The 24,068-nt window shown below is 43.5% G+C and overlaps 1 protein-coding gene across 6 annotated transcripts in view; it reads left to right on the forward strand.

Moving 5' to 3' along the window:
* MYB (MYB proto-oncogene, transcription factor) overlaps positions 1-18,678 on the forward strand; it is a 30,502-nt gene extending 11,824 nt beyond the window's left edge. For 3 of the 6 annotated variants that reach the window (XM_048299466.1, XM_048299465.1, XM_048299467.1), the window contains 7 exons: positions 833-1,198; positions 2,717-2,859; positions 3,493-3,607; positions 3,694-3,819; positions 4,494-4,604; positions 7,485-7,592; positions 17,246-18,678. In XM_048299466.1, coding sequence (XP_048155423.1) covers positions 833-1,198; positions 2,717-2,859; positions 3,493-3,607; positions 3,694-3,819; positions 4,494-4,604; positions 7,485-7,592; positions 17,246-17,362 — 1,086 coding nt within the window. In that variant the 3' untranslated portion in view covers positions 17,363-18,678. The remainder of the gene's footprint in view (positions 1-832; positions 1,199-2,716; positions 2,860-3,492; positions 3,608-3,693; positions 3,820-4,493; positions 4,605-7,484; positions 7,593-17,245) is intronic. The other 3 variants (XM_048299470.1, XM_048299471.1, XM_048299469.1) reach the window with 1 other exon arrangement.
* The last annotated feature ends 5,390 nt before the right edge of the window (positions 18,679-24,068 follow it).

The following is a 24,068-nucleotide window of genomic DNA, read 5'->3' on the forward strand; positions in this document are numbered from 1 at the left end:
GTCTCCCTTTCCTGCTATGTCTTGGAATGGGAGTGTGAGTTTTGGCAAGCTGCACAGTAGGAGCTTGAAGCAACCTCTCAACATTAAGTCTTCTTAAAATAAAATCAGAGACACAGTGAAAGATTTTAAGTAATGAAATTATATTTATTGATATTTGAAGTGACACATGCCATAGGTTTATGTGTGGCTGCTCATGTACTGGCATAATTTTCTAGAATTTTTTTGTTGTAGCCTCAATAGCTGCTTCTCAAAGTTTAAGGAGCTTGCCCTGGCACATGTGATGGACTGTAAAAACACATTTGAATGTCATGTATCTGACTGACATTGACATGAACCTGTTCCCGTTGCAGTCTCTGGGATGCTACATGTAAACAAGTAGCACATTGAATTATGTTTTCTGGTGACAATCTCCTTCTGAAGCAGAGGTGTCTGCTTCATACGGCATCATGTCCTCTTCAGCACATCCAGAGCAGCATTGCATGTTAGGAGGAGGCCAGTCTTGGTCTACAGCACACATTTTTTTTGTAGTAAAAGGCACCATCATCATACCAAGCAGAAAACACTGGGCAAGTAAATAGTAAAGACATAATTCATTAGGGACTCAGTTGCCAGCAACACTACTAGGATGTCAGACAGTTTGATAAGATCAAGGCATGTATTCAAAACACAAATTGTGTTCACAGTGTTGCTGCTCCCATGAACAGGGTCAGGCTGAATTGAACTGGGAAAGACTTTGTTGTTGTTGTTGGTTACAGGCATATCCTAGTGCTGTATTTTCATGAGGTGGCACTATACACTGTCTTATAGCTCCGTGCCTCCCACGTTGTTTCAGGATCCTTCATCATGGGGTGATCTCAGCAGTTTTGAATTCTTTGAAGACACAGACACTCCGGCTAGCAGAGCTCCCTCAGGCACAGTCGCGCAGCTTCAGCAAAGAGGGGCCGGTGCTTGTAGACCTCAAGGACACCCCACCACAAATTTGAGCAAAGTCATGTTGAGTCAGGGCTCTCTTGGCTCACCAAAGACCTTATCTGCCTCACAGGGCAGTGCAGCTCCGTGGGTCCTTCTTCGCAAAAGGAGAGGGCACTGCAGCCCCTTAGCCAGTGGCCACGGTAGCACCTTGGTCCTAGCTGACGTCAGCAGCTCAACTCCTCCTAAGCGCTCCCCTGTCAAAAGCCTGCCCTTCTCTCCCTCGCAGGTAGATCAAGACTTCTGCACAGATGTTACTAATTCTCAAAAGTCACCCCAGTATTAACAATTTAGAAACTAATCCTTTGGAACAAATGACTAATTACCGTTGTGCTTGTTGATTTCACTCCGTGTTTGAATCTTCTCACTGCTCCTAGCCTTCACCACTGAGTTTAGTTAATCAGCAAGCTAACTGTTGGTTCTTGTCTTTTAAATTCATCTGTGGGGCTTGGTTTTTTGTGCTTTGGTTTTTTGCCTCTTTGGATCTTTTTGTAGGGGAGTGTGACTCCTTGCTTTACTCTTGCTGCTAACTCCAACTACTAGAGTTTAACATTTCTGATCATTTTTGATACTTTCCATCTCTGTCCACTTACAGTATGATTCATTGACCTAGAAAACCCCAAACTGCATTTAAATAGCATTCAGGTTGTGAGACAAACTGACAACAACCAGAAAATTCAAATCACAGTCGCCATCCTCTGCCCAGGCCATGAGAGTTGGAGTGGAATAGGAATGAGGAGGAAAATGGCCTGTTAAAATGGCCTGGCGTGCATTTTCATATTTCTGATGATGGTTGCTTTGTTTCACAGCTGTAGCACTATTTAAAAGTGTTTTGGATTTTTTGTTTGTCTGTTGTTTTGCTTTAGTCTTCGATATCAAAGAAACACTTTTTCATGAAGGATAGTAAAAGATTTCATGTAATGATTTCCCGCTGTATTTCCCGTTACCATATTAGGTATTTTAATCATATTTATCCAGTGAAAGCCAGATTTTCTTACATGCCACATTTTTATAAAGTGACAGATTGAATCTAGAAGGTAATGCATGGAATTGTTGTCAGAATAAAGGATACCACTATGCTCGCAGATTTGTAGACGCTAGAAATAGAAACAATATTTTAGGTTACTAGGTAGAACACATGCAAGAGCAATTTTCTCCAAACAAATAGTGCTGCCTCCTTTTCAGTCAGCTGTTTCCATTCCAAAGCATTCCATGTACCTGTCACAGGTGGCAGTTTTCATTTTATGCTCTGAAAATGAAGCACTTTCTTTTGAGAGAGATGATAGGAAATTTATTTTCCTGTCATAAACACTTTATTTACTGCCCTAAAAGCCCCTCAATGCCCCATATAAATCTTTGTGGAATTTAACCCCATTTCCTGTGGGTTTGTTTCTGAAACATCCCTTGCTCATTTTCACCCAGTTTCTTGGGCACATTGCTCTTAATTGAAGTTTATTTGGAGAAATCCAAATCAGGCTCTGAAAGTGGTGGAAAGTGTTTCTCATTGGAACAGAGTGTCGTTTCCTTTAGACTTTACCTCGCTAGCTTCCTGAGCCAAACCATTGAGTATTTTTTCACAATGTAGTTAGGTACCCCACATACCCCTACTCGCATCATAGGGTCAGAAGAGCAACTCATGTCAATGAAAAGAAAACAATTTATTTTTCTTCTGTTAAATAATGTCAGCTTAAGAGGTCAACCATGTAATCTGGATGTTCCTGTTAATTTTTTCTTTCCACACCTGCAGTTCTTAAACACCTCATCCAATCACGAAAACTTGAACCTGGACAACCCTGCACTTACCTCCACGCCGGTATGTGGCCATAAGATGGCAGTTACCGCCCCGTTCCACAGGGACCAGACTTTCAAAGCTCAGAAGGAAAACCACGTGTAAGTCTATTGTCTTGTTGAACTCAGTGAGGGTCCATTTCTTCAGGTTTGCATGCAACCAAAGTGCCGGTTCAGCGTGTGCGTCAGGCTGTAAGAGGGTAGGTTTACAGTAGACACAAGGAAAGAATTCTTCACTGAGAGGGTGGTGAGGCACTGAAACAGGCTGGCCAGAGAAGTTTTGAATGGCCTACCCATGGGTGAAGCCCTGGGGAACCTGGTCTTATGGAAGGTGTGCCTGCCTGTGGCAGGTTGGTTGGAACTAGATGATCTTTAAGGACTGTTCCAACCTAAACCATTCTACGATTCTATGCTTCCTGCGAAGTTGTTTGCACACACATTCAGATTTTTCTTAGTTGGGAGTAAAACTTCCACTTTATGACTATGGAGGTAGGTTATTAATACATAATATTAATACAGAAAACCATGCATGTAGGCTCACCAATTTTTAAAGTCAAGTCATTACACCTTATCACAGTCAAATGGATGTTCTGCTGTGAAAGCAAAATGGATTATAGAATTGCAGGGAAATATTTTCCAAAGTCTTACAACAATACTGCCTGTACGCAAATATTTCTGTAAAGAGGTAGTATTTCCAAGCATCTTCCTTTAAAGTTCCTCTACTTCTTTTTAAAGTTTCAGGACTCCAGCAATCAAGAGGTCGATATTAGAAAGCTCTCCAAGAACACCTACTCCATTCAAAAACGCACTTGCAGCTCAGGAAATCAAATACGGTCCTTTGAAGATGCTGGTAAGAAGGAAACAATGATAAAAGTTGCTTTGATATTAGTGCAGAGGGATGTTCTGGGACTTGGATATAACGTTTCTTTCTTTCAGCCTCAAACTCCAACTCATCTTGTAGAAGATCTGCAGGATGTTATCAAGCAGGAGTCGGAGGAATCTGCAATAGTGGCTGGGCTACATGAAAGTGGACCCCCTTTGCTGAAGAAAATCAAACAAGAGGTAAATCTCAAACTTACCTGAGGCAATTTAATTCAGAACTCTTTGCTGAGAAACTTATACCAATGGCTTTTCTGTTAAATAGCTGTGTCTGTTTTTCTTTCATGTGAGCCCCAAGATCTTAGTGTCGGTTCCATATAGTATACTAGGCATGTCTAATTCATCTCCCATTGATTTCCATAGAAGTCTTTCTCCTGTTTTCAGCAGGGGTTTGCTTGGCCGTTCTAATGCAGTTTTCGTTTGAAACTTAAAAAGAAAAGAAAAATTAGACATGAATTTGGATTGAATCTTTCAAATATTGGTGAAAAGTATAGAAGAACCCCATGGGGACCAAGCTCCATGGAGTGACTTAGAAACCTGAACATTTGAGGACATTGCATTATATTACTTTGTCACTAAAGTTCTAAAAATACATATATTCTCAATCCTTTCTGGGGGATTAAACTCCTGAATACTGGCAGAACACTGAGTGCAAGTATTCAAAGTTTTATTAGATGGGGATTTTTTGAGAACCTTGAACTTTTTTCCTCTGCAAAGAGCAGGGCTGCTTTAAAAGATAGTACTGTAAACATGCATTATGCACCTCTGTGAAATATATTTGTTCAATTTATTAAGCAACTGACAGAGATCTCCTGGTCAGTTATGTGCTGGTTGAATCATGTCTTTTCTGCTTTCAGGTGGAGTCTCCAACAGATAAAGCTGGAAATTTTTTTTGCTCAAATCACTGGGAAGGAGAAAACCTGAACACTCAGCTCTTTCCACCTGGGTCTACTATGGAAGATGTGCCAGTAAGTACAAGTTTTCACACCATCAAAGGAATTCTTTGTTTTACATCCCTGTTCAGTTCTTAAATGCAAGAGAAAGAATATTTTTTTCTGATTTTCTCCACGAGTAGACTTTATTCCTTATTTCCACGTCATTTTCCTGTATTAAGCATAAAAAGCAAAATGGTACTCTTAATTATCACTGTGGTGCCTATAGAAGGTTGCAGAAGTTGCAGTCATTTTGCAGCCCACAGATTTTGAAGAGCCTACACTAGGAGGATGCCTGCACCTGTGTGTAGAAATGACTAGATCATAGAGTTAAAAACCAGTGAAAAAGAGAGAGAGTCTCTCTTGGTTTTTGCAAAGGAGACCTTGCTTGAGCACAGTTCCCTTTGCATTACCAGGACTCAGGACTATTCAGTGTTACTGTTATTCTTGTATGTTGCAGTGGGGATCCTGCAACACGCATATATCAAACCAGGAGTCCCGTGGAAAGGAAATATATACGGACAGACAGATTCTTGCTAGCTGTTTCAGAGAGATGTTTATTTCTCCAGCCGCATGGCCGGAGCTCTGCCGAGGAACTGTTCCAGTCACGGGACCAAGGGTCCTTCTCCCGCGCAGGGAACACAAACCAACCAATGGGAACGAGGCTGAGCGGGGGCAGGAAACCCCGCGTCTGTGCCCTCAGGGCCCCTCTCCCAGGGCTACACGGCAGGGGAGGGACCCCAACACCTCACCCGTTTTATTTTAATAAAAGGAGAATGAAAACAACTGGATAAACATAACAAGAACAGTTTCAAAACAAAACAAGCCACCCTCCTGAGTCTTTAAATGTCCAAACAGATTCTGTGGAACATCTTAGGGCTGACAGAAGGGAGACAGAACTCTGAGCATGCTTTGTGGGGAAACTGAGGCAGGAGAGGGTTTAACTTCTTCCCTCCCCCTTTTCATCCCCCACTCGGCATTGGAAAGGGATTTTTGGGGAAACAATTGGCAAAAGCATGGTTTTGTGAGGGAAACCATGGGTGAAAAAACGGATTGGGAATACACTGGGGGTAATAGGACATAGGGTAAAAGGGAAAGGTGGGATTAGGAAAGGGAAACTGTAGGGGGGGCTTACAATGGAGATACTGTCTAACATGACTACGATTTTTTGCATATATACTGCCTTTTACAGGAACACCATCAGGCCCAGTGACCTGCGATGCTTGTAACCCTTTTCTCCCTAGTACAATATTAAATTCCACCACCTCTCCATCTCCCAAGCTTGGGATGCATTTTTCAGGGTTATTCTTTTTAATAGCAGTTCTATGCACGAATATGTCTTGCTGGTTGTCACACCTTGTTATAAAACCATAATTTTGCTTAACATTATACCATTTTACTATCCCTAAGGTCTTAGTTGCTATGATCTTTTCCTTTTTCCGAGTGGCTGCTGTTTTCTGTCTCGCTGCGTCTTTGCTCTCTCCTTCGGTCGCTCCCGTGTTGGAATTGTCGGGGCTGCTCGTGCCTGCGCGCTCTTCCCGGGGTCGCGTTCGGGGCTGCGCGGGCCGGGCCGGGCCACGCCGCTCAGTTCTCCGTGCGTCGCCTCCTCTGGTCGCAGCTTCGCTGCCACTGCCGGGCGCTGCACCCACGTCTCGGCCGGGCCCCCGAGCGATGACTCCCCCGCGCTCCGCTCCAGCGCGCGTCTCGGCCGGGCGCGGCTCCGTTCCACCGCCACCGCCGCCAGCCGCCGCCCGCGCGCCGCCCCTCTCGGTCAGGCATTCACGGGGCTCGCTCCACCACGCGCTGCACGCGGCCATGCGGGTCCCGCCGGGTCCCGCCGCTCCCCGCTCCGCCACCGACACTGCGGCTCGCGTGGCTCCGCCCGCGCGCGGGAACTGCCTCGCTGCTGCTCTCAGAGCGCTCGGTGCACGTGGCCTGGGCCGCACGGTCCCTGCGCCAGGATTCCTTTCACCAGGACACAGCTGACATTGCTCAACAGTCTCGGTAACTAAATAATATTCACGAAAATATTCTTCCATCGGCATATATTTTGACTCTAGTATTAACTGTGTCCAAACGGTTTTCCAAAAGCCCTTGGTAAGAATTAAATCCCAAGAAACATAGAAAAAGTTCTTAAACAACCATGCCAGGAAGTGTTTCAGTTCTTTTTGAGCTTGAATCAAGCTAAAATTTACAAATCGTTGTTCAAGAATCATTTTAAGTTTAAGATAAATGTCCATATGCGGCTCTGAGAGCCAAGAGTCTTCCCACGGTTCCTCCATAGTTTAGATATGGAATAGCAAAGCAAAACCAAGAAGAGGAATCCAAAGTTTCCAGGGTTTACTCACACAAATCAGTCGCTTAGGGATCGGGGATCGTTCTGCCCGCATTCTCCACCATTTGTTGCAGTGGGGATCCTGCAACACGCATATATCAAACCAGGAGTCCCGTGGAAAGGAAATATATACGGACAGACAGATTCTTGCTAGCTGTTTCAGAGAGATGTTTATTTCTCCAGCCGCATGGCCGGAGCTCTGCCGAGGAACTGTTCCAGTCACGGGACCAAGGGTCCTTCTGCCCGCGCAGGGAACACAAACCAACCAATGGGAACGAGGCTGAGCAGGGGCAGGAAACCCCGCGTCTGTGCCCTCAGGGCCCCTCTCCCAGGGCTACACGGCAGGGGAGGGACCCCAACACTTGTACTTGGGATTTTCACTGGATGGAAAACCCTTGCATATGGCAGTGCTCCTGCAAAGCCAAGTCCCAGAGACACAAGGCTGAGGTCTGCTCCTCATCTGTGGCTGTGCCCAGTGTAGCAACTTCTGCACTCAAGCTGTGTTTACTTACAATGCATTTGAATTCAAATTGTTCTCATGAGTTGCTGAAAATGTTTTTCTGTTTTCTTCTCCTGTTCAGAATCTTCTTACCAGTTCCATTTTAAAGATGCCTGTGTCTGAAGATGATGATAGTTTTCACAAAACAGTTGCGGTACCTAGAAACAGGCCACTAGCCAGTCCTCTGCAGGTAACTATTCTTTGATAAAAGTATCCTCTGTATATAAAATACATATATACATCCATATATATATATTGCTTTCTCACAGACTGATTTTAGGTTTTGAGTATGGAAGAATGACATGTTCAGATGAATGTGGCTGAGGATCTCACTTTGCTTGTGGCTGCAGCAGTGCGAGGAAGCTAAACAGGGCATAGCTCCACATGTGGGGTACTGTAACTCAGCTGGGTGCAGTGTTAAATTGGTAGGACTGAGAATTAACGTGGACCAGAGGCTTTTTTTTTCTATAGACTTCTTGTAGGCAGCACTGCTGTTCCGGAGATTTGAGTGGTGTGGTGGTGGCCAGAACTTGTGACTGGCCTTGGGGTGAGAGGAGAGACTCTAGCACTGCCTGGCTGGCACAGGGGTGGCCAGTATTACCCATCCAGCCCAGCACCATGATGGCCTTTCCCCGGTGTAGGCTGAATGTGTAATTTTTATAACACAAGTCAGATGTGAGGCTGGGGTTTATGGTTTGTCTCTATGCTTTTGCCAAGTGTTGACAAAGACATACATTTGCTGTACTTTAAAATACAGCTGTTACACAGGGACTGATCCAAAGCCCACCAGTCATTAGCAGCCAGTTTGGCAGCTCTTGTATACTTTAGGTGGAACCCACAGCAAGTCATTCAGAAAACAAAACATAATTTCTGTATTTCTGAGGTAGATGAGTGAGTGATTTTGTAGCCCTTCTCCACATGGGAGAACTAAAGGAAAGTGTCTCATTCCCCAGGGTGAGTCACTGTCAGGAAGGAAATTGTAACTCCATAGTTCCTGACTTTCAGACAGATAGTCCACATGGCTAATCCTTTCTTTCCTCCCTCTTTCCAGAATTTACATTAGGGCTTATTTACAGTAGGAAGGAATGAATAAAGGCTGGTTTTGATTAAGCACTTCTAGCCAGGCATTAAAAAAGGAGATAGTAGAATTTACACGTCCCCATTTGGTACAGTTTGCCATGGTGTAGGCTTGTATTTTGTGCTGCAGAATCATTTGATGAAAAACAGCTTTGGAGAGCAGGGATTAGGACTCCCTTTGGCATGGGAGTCTGTAGGGGTCAAAGACTCACACTCGGTATTGTTTATCTCCTCTTTCCTCATGAACTGTGTTTCTTGCCTGCACTGTGGTAGACAGCTAAGGGAAGGGTTTGAAGATCACTGCCCCTGGTCTAGGGCAGTATGTAGGGGCTGAATTCAGATCCATCTCATGGCAAAGGAGCCTGGGTCTCCAGCTCTGCAGGGTGTTGCTGGAGCTCCCTGGTGGGTGATTTGGAGGAGGCTGCTGGTCCCCATGAGCTCAGCTCTGCTGCGTCCCAGCACCTGTCTGTGACCCCAGCCAAACTCTGAGCTCCTCCATAGGTTTAGGGCAAGATTTTCAGGTAGCTGAGCAGCATAGGCTGTGTGTTGTCCTGTTAGTGGTAGTTGCCTGCACTCTGGCTGTAATAAAAAAGAAGAATCTGAGAGGTCTGTAAAATAGGATCTTTTGATCTTTGGTGTAACACTGTTATGTTTCCTGCTATCTAAAAATAATTTCTTTACAAGCTGCTGTAAACGAAAGGGCTTGTTTAACCTTTTGTCCTCACTCATGCTGATTTTGTTCAGGAAGTTTACATGAGTCAATTTGTGGATCATTCTGGATTCAATTCTTCAGTCCTTGCTGAGGAAAAACATGTTAAAAGTCAGGTATTCTCATTGTTCGGATAAAGAGGACCTTTTCTTAAGTAGGAACTCAGTTAAAAAGGACTTCCCAACTCCTCTCAGTGTTTAAAGTGTGTTGAACTGAAAGAAAAAGTAGTTGTAAAAAGCCCCAAAATAGTTAGTATGCAGCTTCTTGGTGTACTAGTATGAAGATAAAATTGTTCTCTCTGCTAATGAAACATTGAGCTTTTCAGCTGAAATGTAATCTTACATGAAGAATGAGGCTTGGGGTTTCTGTGATGGTGGCACAGACAGCTTTTTCGTAATGAAGTACAGACTTTTTATAACAATGCAGTATTGTCTGCCAATGGCTGCACTCTGGTTAGGACTTGGTGTTGTGGTTAAAAGTAATGGTAAAGCTGCTTGGCTTCATGTCAGAGGGGAGGAGTTTCACCCCATGCAGCTCAGAAAGGATGTGTAGTCTGGCTCTGTTTCACACCAGAAACTGCCTCTGCTCTGTCCCTAACACTTCCTCTCTTCCACTCCAGTGTAAATGGACTCGTATGACTAGGACACAGCATGTCTAAAGGGTGCATGGAAAACGTTAGCTTTAGTGCTTGTTGTTGACTGGTTGTGTTTTGTACATGACTAGATTTTAGCGTGTTGTTGTTCTATGCTTTCTACCCTTCCTGGTTTAGAATTTGGCATCTCACCCTCATGCATGAACACATGTATGGACACAAACAAACACTGGACTAAATCCACTGATCCCATGAAAGCAGACATTAAGCATGAGGGAACTCATGTGGGTGAAATTTAATTGTGTCTGCATATGTTGATGTTGCTGTTGTTAATATTTTGGAGCTGATCCAACTGTTCTTACTTAGGCAAATTCTCATTGACTTCAGTCCAAGAAAGAATTACAGCAATCTCTTCACCTTGGGATCTGTGCATGGAGAGGGAAGAGATAAACAAAGACAGCACTAAGCTTAGGGGGGTTTTTGATATATGCTTGGTTCTTAAAATTCCAGTTTCTTTTCAATTTGAACTCAGATAAGAGGGAGGCAGTATATTTACCAGCCCACCGTTTTCCATTGCTTTAATAATTTGCATTGTATTTACATAAAGATATTTAGCTAGCGATAAACTGATCAAAATCCTTGATTACTTATTGTTTTGCTGTTAAATTCCAAAGAAGGCAAGAGTAACAAATGTTCAAACAGATCTCTAAGGATATTTTTTACTGCATTTTGGGTACACGACTGATCATATGCCATTTAGTAAATAGCAGCTGATGACCATTTCAGATAGCATGACATGATTCACCATCACTTAGCAGGAGCAGCATGTTGCATCATTTGGCATGTGAGGTCAGCTAGCTCCAAATAACACCACTGGAGTGTGGTGGTGTCAGTGTTGCGTAGACCAAAGGGAGAAGAAGCCTTCATAGACCCAAGAAGAGTTTGGGCTTTATCCTCATTCAATCCCCTGTTAAGTCTCTCTAAGACATTGGATGTAAAGGCACTTACGTGTAAGACCTTTCTGGTAAGGTGTGAGGGTTCAGCCAGTTCTTTTGTCCTACATGACAAATCTCGTGGTTGTGCATTGAATATTGTCTGACTGGCAGGAACAGGAATGTCTCACCAAACCCACATGTTGCCTTGAGGTGGACTTACTCTCCACTGCATGGATCCCAAATATTTCTGCTTTGTATTCCTGGGGTTAGTTAAGACCTGTATTTTTGCACCCTATATTTTTGTCACTTAGTTGGATATCAGGGAGATTTGGGCCTTACTAGAAACTTTTCCAAAGGTTAAGGTTTTGGGATAACATACTCCAGTGCCAAGACAAACAGATGATCTGTACTGAGCATGTGCTTGAATTTTGCCTTGTAAGAGGTTACATAAAAACTCCTCTGTTTCTGGCCCTTCCTATGTAAAAGTTAAATTTTATTTCACATTATGTTCTGTAGCAGTAGCGGTACATAATACAAACTGTCCTAACATAGACATTTTAACAGATAGAAAAGTAGGCTAAATCACAGACCTTCCACCTAACCCTGCAGGCTATCAAAAGACACCATGAAATGGAGCCTTTTAAGAAAATAGCACTGCTTTGATATCTTCTTCCCCCAGTAACAAAGGAAACAACACAAGGTAGAAGCCCTGCAAGCTAAAGAGAATGTTCTTCAACCCCTAGCTCCTGTCACTTTCCATTTTTTAACCACAGACTGACAAATTTCAGCTCGAATTTCCTGACTTTCGGCGGTTTGTGTAGCCATTTTCTTCAAAGAGTAAGTTTAAAGGATTTTAAAACAGTTGCTTGGTTAACCTTTTTTCAAGTGTTTGAGCTGTCCTGAAGCTTCATTTTCTCAGTTTAAAAAGTGAAATGTTGTTTCATTTGCAGCTGTTCGTAAGACAAAGTCCTGCAGCGGCAGGCTTTCTGTTTTTCCTCCATGGCTTTTTGGGGAAAAGAACGTCCTGAAATCTCATATTCTTCTTTGTTTAATCAAGGGAGAGGGGGAAGCACGCTGTGTTTGAGATTTGCACAGCAAAGGTAGCCCCACAGGTTTCCCTTTCTTGTGTTGCCCCTTCCCTCCCCAGTGACTGATGTGTACAGGAAGCAGCTGTGCTTGGCACAGCTGAGGGAGCCAGAGAAGTTTCAAAGTTACCGGTCAGTCATTGCATGTTTTCCTCCCAGGCTGGCAGAATTTGGGTTGCAAACAGATGCCCTGAACTGGGGTGGGGTGGTCTCTCAGGAAGAAAAGAAGTGACAGCTTAACTATTAGTCATTTGCAGCAATGTATTCTGATCTGTGGGGGGAAAAAAAAAAAAAAGATTAGTTAAGGACAAAACTGGAAAGGGGCTGAATATCCTAGTATGAGTTACAGGTGCTTAGCCTACTTCCATACCTCATCCATTGATCCTACTTGGAAAGCTCGTACATCTTGAGCAGGAGTTTTGTCTGACCAAGACCTTCAGGGTTAAGTTCTTAGAAGTGCCATCAAATAGCTCTTTCTAGCTCTGGTATCATGCTTATAACAGAAGCTGAATAGTTGGACCATGTTACTCTTTCACATTTAGCAAGCTGTATTTCTGAGCAACTCGGAAAGCCCCAGCATTTAGGAAAAGTCTGTCCTGTGCCCCAGAGGAAAGCTACCAAGACAGGTAGAAATAGTGGTCTGTCTTGTCAAATGAGGTAGAAAATTCATTTATGGTCACTTTAGTTTTTAATTGGTCTTTACTGTCTGGTCATGATAAGCAGATGGGTTTCTGCCTGTTCTGCATCCTTACAGAATAGAAAGCCATGTTATTCTATGTGATGTCCAGTGTATTCTGCTAGGAAATTTTTTTGTTTAGTGCACTGTTTCACTGTTTCAGGAATGCTGCATTTCTGTTGCAAGCCTTCTTTTTAGTGGCGCATTCTGCAGATGATCCATACCATGTAATCTAAGGGAAAACTGGCAAGAAATCCAGCTTTTTGCAGCAGGGAAACATGATAAGAGACCTTCTAGTAGTCTGAGCCTTGTAAATATTTTAAATACACTAGCTTTTTAAAAATTATTTTTAAATACCATCACAGCTTGGGTAAATTAGTGGGAATGTTTGTAACACCACTGACTTTGCTGGAGTTGCTGAAGCTACCTGCCAGCAGAGTGAAAATTTAAAAATGGTCTTCTAACACAGTTCTTCACCGAAGGTTTTTTACTACACTTTAATCAGTTTGGGAGCTCGGCGCTGCAGGACTGCAGCAGTGTTTGGTTTTGGCATTGGCTCCTAACACAAAAGGTGTCTTAACACTGGAGCTTTCTTAAGCTATGGAGACAGCACATGTAAAGGCAGTCCGGGCTGCGAGTGCAGAAGGACTAGTTCTGTTAGAAAAGCACCTTTCCACAGTGTTTTCTTCCCTTACTCTGCTCTGTTTTCTCTAGATGGTCCAAGTTTTTAAAGTGCTTTAACTGGATATCCCAGTTACAGCTTTGACAGTTTGTTTACAGTTCACATTTGCCTGAGGGCAGTTGAAGGCATATTAAAGGATAAATAAGGTAGTTTTGCTGCCAGGAGAAGGATGTACTGGTAGGATTACTGAGGTTAAAAAAAAAAAGAGCGAGAGAGAAAAAGAAAAAGGACAGGGAGAATAACATAATGACATAGCTGGAATTGTACCATGGATCTGTAATTTTATCCTATGGGAACTTGTAGTACCATACTTTCTTCTCACCCCCACTCCCTGATTTAACTTAAAGAGAGAAACTGCTGTGGATGGAAGAGTGGATACAGTGGAAGTACTGGCTGAAAAGGTTTAAACTCTTTTAACTGACAGCAAAATTAGGACTAGTCTCCTACTCTGAGGCAATGAAAAATTTTGTATATGGAAAAAATTTATTGTGGAAATTGCTTTCACTTCCCACTGGCTAGGAATTTAGGTGCCTCAAACAAACACCTCACTCTTAGATGGCTGAGTTTAAGCTGGATAAATCCACTGGATCAATGAAAACATGTCCATCAATTTTGGTGGGGTTTGGGTCAGGCCTTCTGGCTTCTGATTACAAAGATTTTGTTTCCAGCCATCGATTTGCAGAGTTAGACATGTAAATGTGGTCAGGAGGATGCAATGAGCATTCTGCAACAGGAGTGTTCTGGCTGGGTTTTCTGGTGCTGTTCTCCTGTGTGCCTGTAGCCTTCTGCCTGGCTCTCTTTTCTGTTGATACATTTGCTGAGCACTGCTGTCTGTGGGGCACTGCCACTGTCCTGTGACAGAGCTCTGTCAGTACTTGCTGCGATGTTGGTGTGGAAGGAGGTGTTGCGGCATCCTCTTTACCCTTTTTACTAAGGGATCCCATAGCTGTGTGTGCCCAGGGCCAGCAAGATGCTCTGCCTGGATTGTAGGACCCAGCACTCTCTGCCAAGGAGGGAAGGAAAACTGCTGCCATCAGGATGACTTCCACACGTGCCTCTGGCACTGCTCTGCAGGGCTGGCAAGGTGCAGGCATTGTGCTTTGTTTTGTGTTGGCTGCCCAGAGTCATGGCTTCAGACAGTGGGTATTAAAATTAAGTATTAATTAGTGGGTATTAAAAATACCCACTTAAATGTTATCTGAGTTCCCCAAGGGTAGAATTGAAAACTGTGTTAGTAAACATGCTGCATCAGAAAACATACTACTTTGGGTCAAATTCTGCTTTCTTCACTGGAGTAAAGCTCTCACCACTATCAGTGAGATGCAAAGTTAGTCTCTTCTTACAAGTTTGTCACAATAGGGGAAAAAAGTGTAAGTAGTCTGATTCTCTGGGAAAATAATACATGGATGAAAACTTTTCTGTCCCTACAGCAAAGCTGAAGCTGTTTCAAGCAGGCTCAAGTGAGGGGTGGAGCTGGTCCTCCTGTGCTTGCTGTGCCTGCTGCCCAGTGCTCCCCAGGGCAGCCAAGCCCAGTGGGAGGGCAGAGGGTTACTGCCTGCCTGAGCAGCTTCTGCCACGCTGACATCAGGTTAAGGATGAAGACCAGGCTTTCCGTGGAATGAGTGACATGTAGCAGCCTGCTGAGATGTTGATGATATCAGGATACTGATTTTTTTTTTTTCTACTAAGCACATGTCTGTTAATACAAAGAGCTCAGTGTAGATACTAACAATTAAGTCTAATTTTTGAAACAGGGACACTCCTTGCCTGAAGTTACTAATATTTTTTAGAAATTGACATAGTGTGACAAATGGACTTTTCCTTACATGTTTTCATTATTTAATGATGATGATGATCTCTTATTTCTAGACCAGTGCATTGAAGCTTTTGGGGATCACAGGGAAATAATGGTTGGACACATATTTCTGTCCTTGGAAGTGATGGATATTCGGGAACTACCAACTGCTTTTGAGGTGTACAGAACAAATCCGACTTCTGAGTAAAACCGATGGCGTTGTACCAGGCATTAATTTGGTTCCTCATGCAAATACCTCTAAAACAGCAGGGGGAAAATATGCACAGGTGCCTGAGTCCCACTGAGGATCAATAGGGGGTTGTAGGTTCCCAGCTTGTGTAGGTGCCTTTGAAAAAGTTACCCTGGAAGCTATTTAACCAAAACATAAAAGAAGCTGTGGTGTGTTGCATGTGTGTCTGTGGCACATAGAAAGTGTGTCACACCTGCTTTCTTGCATGTGTCCTAAGCTGAGCCACAGCACAAGGTACACAGCCAGTCCAGGTTGAACTGTTCTAGAAAAGAGGTGTATGGCATGTTTGTTCATTTCTCAGATGCAGCTTTCCCACAAAAACTGCAGAAACTAAATGATTTGAGGCCTGACCTGATTCCCCTTCAGAAAGGGAACTCCTACTGAAGCTCAGCAGTTTTGCTTGCAAAATGGCATCCAGGAGAAGAGGCAGCATTTGGAACTTCTCTACAGAGAAGAGAAAGCCATGTGTTGGGAAGCCCAGCAGAAGTTTGCAGGGGACTAACACACTTGCTTAGTTATTCACTGCATTTGTCCCTTTTGGACTATAAGCCCTCCAAGGCAGGAACCTCGGTCCCTGTGTTTGTTACTGCTGCCCTGATTAGGGCATGTTATGTGAAATTATCTGTATTTCATAGTTGCCCAGCCTTTTACTATCTGTATGTCTCAGATAACACTGTTTACAGTCAGAAGAGCATTCTGTAAACATTTAGGCCAGAGAATAATTTAAGGATCCTTTTGCAAAGTTTGCAATGAGAAGTTGAACTTAGCAAGTAGAAGTTGGCAGAAAGAGCCATGGGCATGCCAGGACAGTTCTGCTCTTAGCAGATGGTTTGCAGTCCACTAATTATGATTCATCCAGTGTCCTAGAAGTTGGGAAGGCTTTGGACATCTCTTTGGGCAATGTAGTTGTTGTACTGCAAAGATGATCCTTTTTTGAATGCAATGGAGAACAGAGAAAGGCTTCTCCTGACTTGTCTTTACTGGTGGATCCTGAGCATACACCTTCTCAATATTCAGCAGTACTGGGATCCCCTTGCGGAAAGATAAGCAGAATTGTGTGCATTTTGGAATGCAGAGTATTTGTACAGCTAACTACATGATAATAGAGGTTTTATTCAGGTCTTAGAGAATATTTCAGTGTGGAAAGGCAGACACACTGGGTAAGTGAAAGAGTTCAATAGAAAAAAAATTGAAGTGTGTATCCTGGTAAATTCCAGGAGCTTTGAAATTTCATTGCTGTTTATAGCTCAAGGCAATGAGAAATGTCTCACATGTGTAGTGAGTAAATAAATACAGCGCGCACAGCCCTCTGCAGATATGTTTATCTCAATTTAACATTGTACTAAATGGTGTCTGCAGCCTCCATAAATACCACAAGAAGTGAAATGGCTTACACGATAATTAAAAAGCTGTTTCTGCTGAGAGTCGAGCCTCCCTCCCTTCTCCTTTGCCAGAGGAGCTGAGCTGTTGGGCGGGTGCTGATCGCTGCACACAGGTGAAAGCAGCTTTGAGCACAGGAATCCTTGGCAGCGGTGGTCAGCCTGTCGAGGCTGTCAGGCTCCTTTAGGGAACTCGGGACAGAGCAGCTGCTTTTCTAGAATGGAGGTTTGGCAGGAATTTGTGCATGGTCATAACACTAACGGTGGGCTGTAGCCTGTCCGTGCTGTTGACTGTAAAGTCCGCCTGCCAAGTGCATTCTCCTTTAGGCCTTCCTAAAGGATTAAAGGCAAGGCTATAGATATGGCCTTAGAGAAAAGACACTGTCTGAAAGAGAAGCAGGAAGGTTTGGATCCTGGCTCTTGTGGTGGCCCCTCTGCAGATCATCGGGTGTGTCTGCCGCTGTGGTCGCTAACTGAGAAGTCAGGATGACTTTTTTTTGTCTGTTGTGTTGAGATCTCAATTTCTCGGGGACGGGACAACATCCCGCTGCCTGGATGGAACTGTTCATGGAACAGTTAATTGTGAGCAGGCCTGGCTTTGGCTGGGGCTATGGGTAAATCACTCAGCATTCCACCTAAATCTCTCTCTCTCTTCTAAATTAGCATCTAAACAATGCCTGGGAGTCAGCGTCCTGCGGGAAGATCGAGGATCAGATGGCTCTGACTGATCAGGCACGAAAATACATGGCCACCTTCCCCACCAGGACTCTGGTGATGTGAAAGGGTCGACACACAGAGAAGCATTATGGTTTTGAGAACACTTCACCTCCACTGGGAAATTCCTGTTCATCTGCATGAGAACTTGTCATGAATGGGAGAAGAGCCTATCTTTGTTGTGGTACAACAGTTGGGAGCAGCACAAAGTGCATTTAGTCACTCAGCATATATATTCTTGTTGGATTTCACCCAACTTAAGAGTTTGTGTTTTTTTAACGATACTTGCCTAAATTATTAGGTATTGAGTTTGAATCGGTAATTAATGATCTTAAGTGCAGTCTTATAATAAAGATAATTTTTCTTGTACTTTTTGAGATCAAGCAGACTTAGTACACCAGTATTGTTACTTCAGTGATGTGCTAGGCAGGGGTGGGGTTTAGTTTGTTTCTTTTTTTTTATTTTGTTTTCTTAATAATAAAAGAGCAGGTACTCAAACAGATATATTTTAAATCACTGAACAAAATGCATTGGTGTAAAATACCGAAGTGAAAAGCATTACTACAAACGCTTGTCTGGGCAAAAGGGGAAAGCTGATCAAGATCGTGAATGCTCAAACATCCATGGCTCTTGAAATACTCCTTTCTGTTTTGGTTCTAGGCCATTATACATTGTGTGTTGGGGAGGGTGGGTAATTAGCTTGCTTTAAAAAATATTACTGTATGAAACATAGATTTATGAGAAAAATTATATTTTTATTCAGTAATTTAATTTTGTAAATGCCAAATGAATACTGTGTTTTGCTGCTACAGACCTTAGCGTGTAGACATGCTGCTAGTGTAAAAGGAGCAGTAGAGCTTTATATGGAAAAAAAACAAATGTTGTTAGCTAATTGACTATGCACTAGCATTTCAGACCTTTTGTTTTAATTTTTTTTACATCATTTATATTTTTTCCCCTTTTTTTATAAGCAATATTTTTGAACACTGTTATTGGGAGATTTTTTTTTTTGTGTGGATGTGTTGTTTTGTTTCTCATTGGTTTGTAACAGCATGCATTGCACCTTCATATGTTTGGGAGAACACTGTCTTGTTCATGTTGTCTCTTTTGTTCCATGTCTAGCTAGTTGTTCCCTAACTTGGGTCTTGTGTACTGAATCAGGTTCTTAGAAATACATGGTTCTTTGTACTGCCATATCAAATCTTTATTGATATGGCAAAACACTGATTTTATTTTATTTTTTTATTTTTTTGTGTTTTTATAACAGCCTCTGACTTGCTGCCTTAATAGCATTTGGTGCAGCTTTATCTGCACTTAATTTTTTATACAACAATGTACTGCCTTGTAGATAAATAAAGTGTGTTCTTTTTTACTTAAACCTGCATGGCCTCCTACTCTTGTTTGTCTTTAGCTTTTAGGCGGTGGTGTTAAAGGCAACAATCAAGCCAAGAGGGTTTTTCCCAGCACACTTAGATAAGCAAGGAATAGAGTTTTGCACACCATAGCCTCAAAATCCTTGGTTCTCATTGATTGTTAAGGAAGTGGAAGGAACACAGCATTAAACAGTGAGTACTGAGCATGTTGTGGTCTCGGAGCACATCTCTATTGATGCCGAAGTCCAGGTCAGCTTCAGTCAGTGGCAGACTCACTGCACCTTTTGTGCAAAACTGCCCTTCTCCCACAATGCTGGCTAATTTATTTTTTCATCTAAGGACAATCAGGTCAGGAACCAATTGAATAAGAGAAAAATATTCTGAAGTTCTTACAACTGTAGAACAGGCTTTTTTCATGCTTGTCTTGAGAAAACAGAGGTGAGAATATACTTTGAAACCCTGGTGCATTGTGCTTCACAGCAAATAATTGGACAGACCTGCAAGAGCCTCACACAGCTGACATGCTGAGGGACTTTCAGCCCTAAGAAGACCAGAGATAAAAGCAACTCCTGACAAAACAAACAAACAAATAAAAAGGCAACTTGTAAAAAAAAAAAAAGGTGTTTTATTGAGTAGCTTGAATATAAATGGCTGAAATGTTAGTTGGTGCAAGCACTTTGAAGTCAGACTGATACTCATGAGAGCAGACTTCAGCTCCATGATGGAAGAGTAGCCATGTATGTGCTGAGGCCCGAAGGTGCCTTCCAGTCCTTTTTGCTCCTTACCCAGCACCTGCCTAGTCCTCCCAGCTGAAGCCACATGCTGGCCCTCAAACCACACAGTGCACGGAAAAGGAGGAGCAAAATGGCCTTTTTCACCCTCTGTACAGGTCCCTGCTCGTGTGCTTTTGGCTTTCAGTGTGAGAAGGGACTAGTGCTTGCAGGAGCCTCCTCTAAGTTGTTTCATGTGTTTCATATCCATCCCTCCTGTGCGGTTTGGGCTCTCAACCCAACGCTGGGGCCGGGATGAGCCAGCTCCGAGGCAGTTTCTCAGCGGTTACCACAGGCAGGAGCCCGGGGCCGGGCATGGATTACGGAGAAGGGGAAGTCTGCGGGAGCCCTTGCCTGTGCCGTAGCTGTGGGCTCACACCATAAAAACACTTGTGCAGGATGAGAGCACCCTGCAGGACTCGGTGGTGTGCAACGTGGGAAGAGGGAAAGGCCTGCCTTGAGGCATGCCACACAGCTTAGGCAACGTGTTACAGCTTTAAAAGAAAAAAAAAGGAATGCCAAGCTTACAACCAGACCTCAAGGCAAAGCTCCTGCCTTGTACAGCTCCAGCGGTAACTGCACCAATCCTGGCTGAGTTTAAACGGACCATTATCCCAGTGCTGGGAACCATGGAAGCTCAGCCTGCAGGTGCCCAGCAAGAGGAGTAGGCTTTTTTTCCCCTACACCCCTCAGTTGCTTTAAAATCCATTTTAAAGATGTAAAACTCTTACAATAATTGTCTTCTTGATGGACACTCTTAGAGCTAATACAGAGGAAAATGTTTCGTTTCCCCCTTTCTCGTTTCACTGAAAATGCAAAACACTCAGTAGATTCAGGCAGATTTGCATATGTTTCTACACACATGTGGTGCCCAGCATGGGCAAAGGAAGAGGCTTTCTTTGGATGCTAGACCCAGGAAGCTGATTATTTTCCCTCCACCAATAGTGTCTACATTTCCTTTACAGCAAAGTGCCACCTCCTACACGTCTTTCTCACTCAAATATCCCCATGTGACCGTGCTCTGCTCACTGTCTGAAATACACACCTTTCAGAGGTCCAAGAGGAGTCCCACCTCTCTGGTAAATTCCATCTTGAGCTGGTCAGGCAAGAGCTGTCCTGAGATAGGTCTGTGTAAATGGTCTTGATGACAGCAACCTGACCTAGCAGTGGCCCTTTGCACAGCTGTATGGCCATCCTGGATCCATTTAAACCTAGAGTAACCTACCAAAATGAAAGGAAAGCAAGTTCAGTCAAGTTCTCTTTTAATGGAGAGTAGATATTTGGCTCTAAATCCTATTAACCTTTTTCTTCTCTGTAATTGTAACTTAATAATGTTGTCAGTGGGAATTCTTTTGATTTCTGAAAAGAATTTAAATTATCATTTCAGCATATGCCACTAATTAAAAATGAAGGGGCAAAGGAGCCAGGGCAAAAAATAAAGGAAAAAACCAGAGTGTGAGGTGTTTCCCAGCTAGTTCCCTGTCATTCTTCAGCTTTCTGTGCCGGGAATCCTGGGGATTCAACTCCCACAGGTCCATGTGACAACTATAAGCCTGAACTGAAAAAGGGCCAGAGCTTGAATTGGTTTGGGAAAAAAATATTAGAGCTTGAATGAAAGGGCCAGACTGTAGTTAGGAGCCAAAATAAATCTGCTGAGGGTAAAGCAGAGAGCAAGCACAGCACTGAATATTCTGTAGCATGAGAGTGATCCTTCAAAAAAGCCAGAAGGTTTTTTTCCATATTTGTAATCTTGATCCTTATCTGTGCCAGCTAAGTCAATGGCAATCAGCCCTCCCTCAAGCCCACACAGGCAGGCACATAAGCAAAGGATGTTTCTGTAAGATTGTGACTGGAACATCATAATCATCACCTCTTCTTACTCCTGCCACATTTAATTGTATTTTTACCTCATTCCTGATCGGACACAGGTGTGATGGCAAAGCACAGAACAAAAGGCTTGTTCCTAGAAATCTATTTAAAATATGTTGGGGTTTGGGGTTTTTTTTGTTGGTTGTTGATTTGTTTTGTGTTTAAGGAGCATGTTAAAAATATTTCAGTTTGGGAGAGAATGGTTTTGAGGCACTGGTCTGCATTTTGCCTGTGTCCTTGTTTCCTAGCATGGGTGGAGTCAGTCAAGAGCCCAGATGTTGCTCAGGAGCAATGGTGGAGTTCTACGTGGGTGGCCAGGGAAAGACCCTGGTCACATCTTTCAGTCTCCAGTCTAATGTCTTAATTCAAAAGGAAGTCATGTTTCCTGACCAAATGCACTTGTTCCCTTTGTTTGCCTCTCTTCTTTGAACTTGACTTTGATGTCTCAGCAGTTTTCACTGAAGACCCTGCTACCAGCATAAACTTGTTTGTGACTTTTTTGCTCTCAGTGACTGATGGAAGTGAAATAATGAAGGTAGACCAGAGAGGTCCAAATTCTGCCTTCAGCTGTGTTTGCAAGCTGGCATTGGTTACACAGCTCATTGTTAAAGGCTGCAAAATGTATTCGCTCTGCTGTTATTTTTCCATAAATTATCGGTGATCAGGTTGTTGAGCTTGTTTTTGTTTTTTACAATCCCTCTTGATACATGACATTTCTAGAAGGCATTTTTCCAATCCATTTGGGTATCAGAATAATTGCTGACTTTTTAATTGTTTTGTAAAACAGCCTCCACTTCTCAGACCACGCAGATCCACACTTACAGCCTAGCTCAACTCACAGCCAAGGAAATTAGGAAATTTTGTTTCATGGGGAAAACAACTTCTACTGCTTGATTAAATCACTACTCATCACGACAGCTCCAAGATGCGCTCTGTGCACACATCTGTCAGAGAAGCGAAGAAGACAAAGAAGAAAGTTTCAGGAAGCTGTCCCCAGACAGGTTTCTATACTAACCATAGAGACCACCTCTGCATCTCCCAGTTCCTGCCAGCCCAGCTGCAAGCCTGCTGTGGCCCTCCCGATACAGTCAGCCCCCAGAGAGCCTTGAAGGGGTGCCTGCAGGTGTGCTTTCCTGCCCGCCACCTCTCTCATGTTTCATTAACTCTCTCATCAGCGTACATCAGCACAGGAGTTATCTGAAGGTGCAGGGAGGCTATCATTATTTCAGTGATGGGTTTTTGATATCTGTGTTCCTAGCAGCTCAAGGCAGAGACCTCTGAGGTGCTGGCTCAGCCTTCCTGTGCAGATAAAGGTACTTCTAGCCTGTGCTGCCGGCAGGAAAATGGAAATCTGCAAGAGGTTAGAGCTCCTACCTGCCCAGCTAAGCCTTCCTGCACCAAAGAAATAAACTGAGAAACAGCTGCAGTCAAAGGCCTAAAATACCTTCCAGTGAAATAATAAAGAAAAGAGATTATACTTTGCTTTTCTTTTCTGCTCTGCTCATACTGGCCATCCCCTCTGCACCCCTACTTATTTCATCTCTGTTTCCCCAAAGCAGGGTCAGGCCCAAACACTGCTGCAAATGGATTGATAAAAGTCACTGGTCTCCATAACAGCAGTGAACCCAAGCCCACACTTGGCCAGGACTAAGGACATGGATCATTTCCCTGCCTATGGCAGATGTGCTCCTGCCACTCCCACTCACCAGAGGTCTCACACACTCACAGTGGTGTTCTTGATATCCCCAGGTTCGGGATCATCTTCACTGAAAAGCAAGCTCTGGTTGTATCTCAAGTAACATACTCCAGTCAGGGAGGTACACAAAAGCCTTTCTGGAGGCTGATTTGCCCCTGGCTGGAAGGTCCACCAGGAATAGGCGAGACAGGCCATGTTACACCCAGCTTTGGCACCCTCTCAGCAGCTGCCCACCTGTCCAGGAAGGGGATGGGTTCTCTTGCTGCCCCATGAAGGTCCCACAGTGGCAGTCCAGGAGCAGCAATTCACAGGCTCCCCTCCTGAGTTACCAACAACACAGGAACAGCCTTAACTTTCTTTAATCAAAGAGGTTAGAGTAATCCTTTCCTTGCCAACCTCTGATTTGTGGCCACATCCTTTAACAGAAAACCCGTAACAAATACGAATTACAAATGAAGTTTGTATGGTGATAAGCTACAGAACCGATGTGATAGACACTCCTCCATCACTGCTCTGAGACCCAGGGCTTTCTAGTACAAGCCTTCATTGCAGCCAGCTGGAGTAGCTACTGTTGGAATCTCAGAGCCAGACCCAGCATGACCAGGGAGGACTGAACCCGACACACATCTGCACCACAATTTTGCCACAGGCATCACAAAGCAGCAAGGATGATGATTAAAATAAGATGCTGGATTATGCCAGCAGTCCCCCCTCCTTGTTGTCACTTCCAAGTTTTGCTGTGCTGTCTGTCTGACATCCAAAAACTACTTGCTACATCCTGTCTGGCAGTTGATCAATGGAGCAACTTAGTTTTTATGTGACAGCTTGAACAGAGTGAATGTGGAAATTTATTTGATACCTTGGTTTGCCTTCCTATCAGTGATAAAAGCTCTTTTTTCCTCTTTAACACCCATAACTAACTTCTTCCAAAGGATTTCCAATAACAGAAATCCACTTTGTTGTAGAGCACAGGAAGTTTTCCAGAAGGCTCAGTGTTCCAAAGGCGGCCCTGTACTCTCTTGAAGACAATGCTGAGGGTGCTGCAGCTTCAGCCTTGCTGTACC

The sequence above is a fragment of the Corvus hawaiiensis genome, chromosome 3 (genome assembly GCF_020740725.1).
Source record: "Corvus hawaiiensis isolate bCorHaw1 chromosome 3, bCorHaw1.pri.cur, whole genome shotgun sequence".
NCBI lineage: Eukaryota > Metazoa > Chordata > Aves > Passeriformes > Corvidae > Corvus > Corvus hawaiiensis.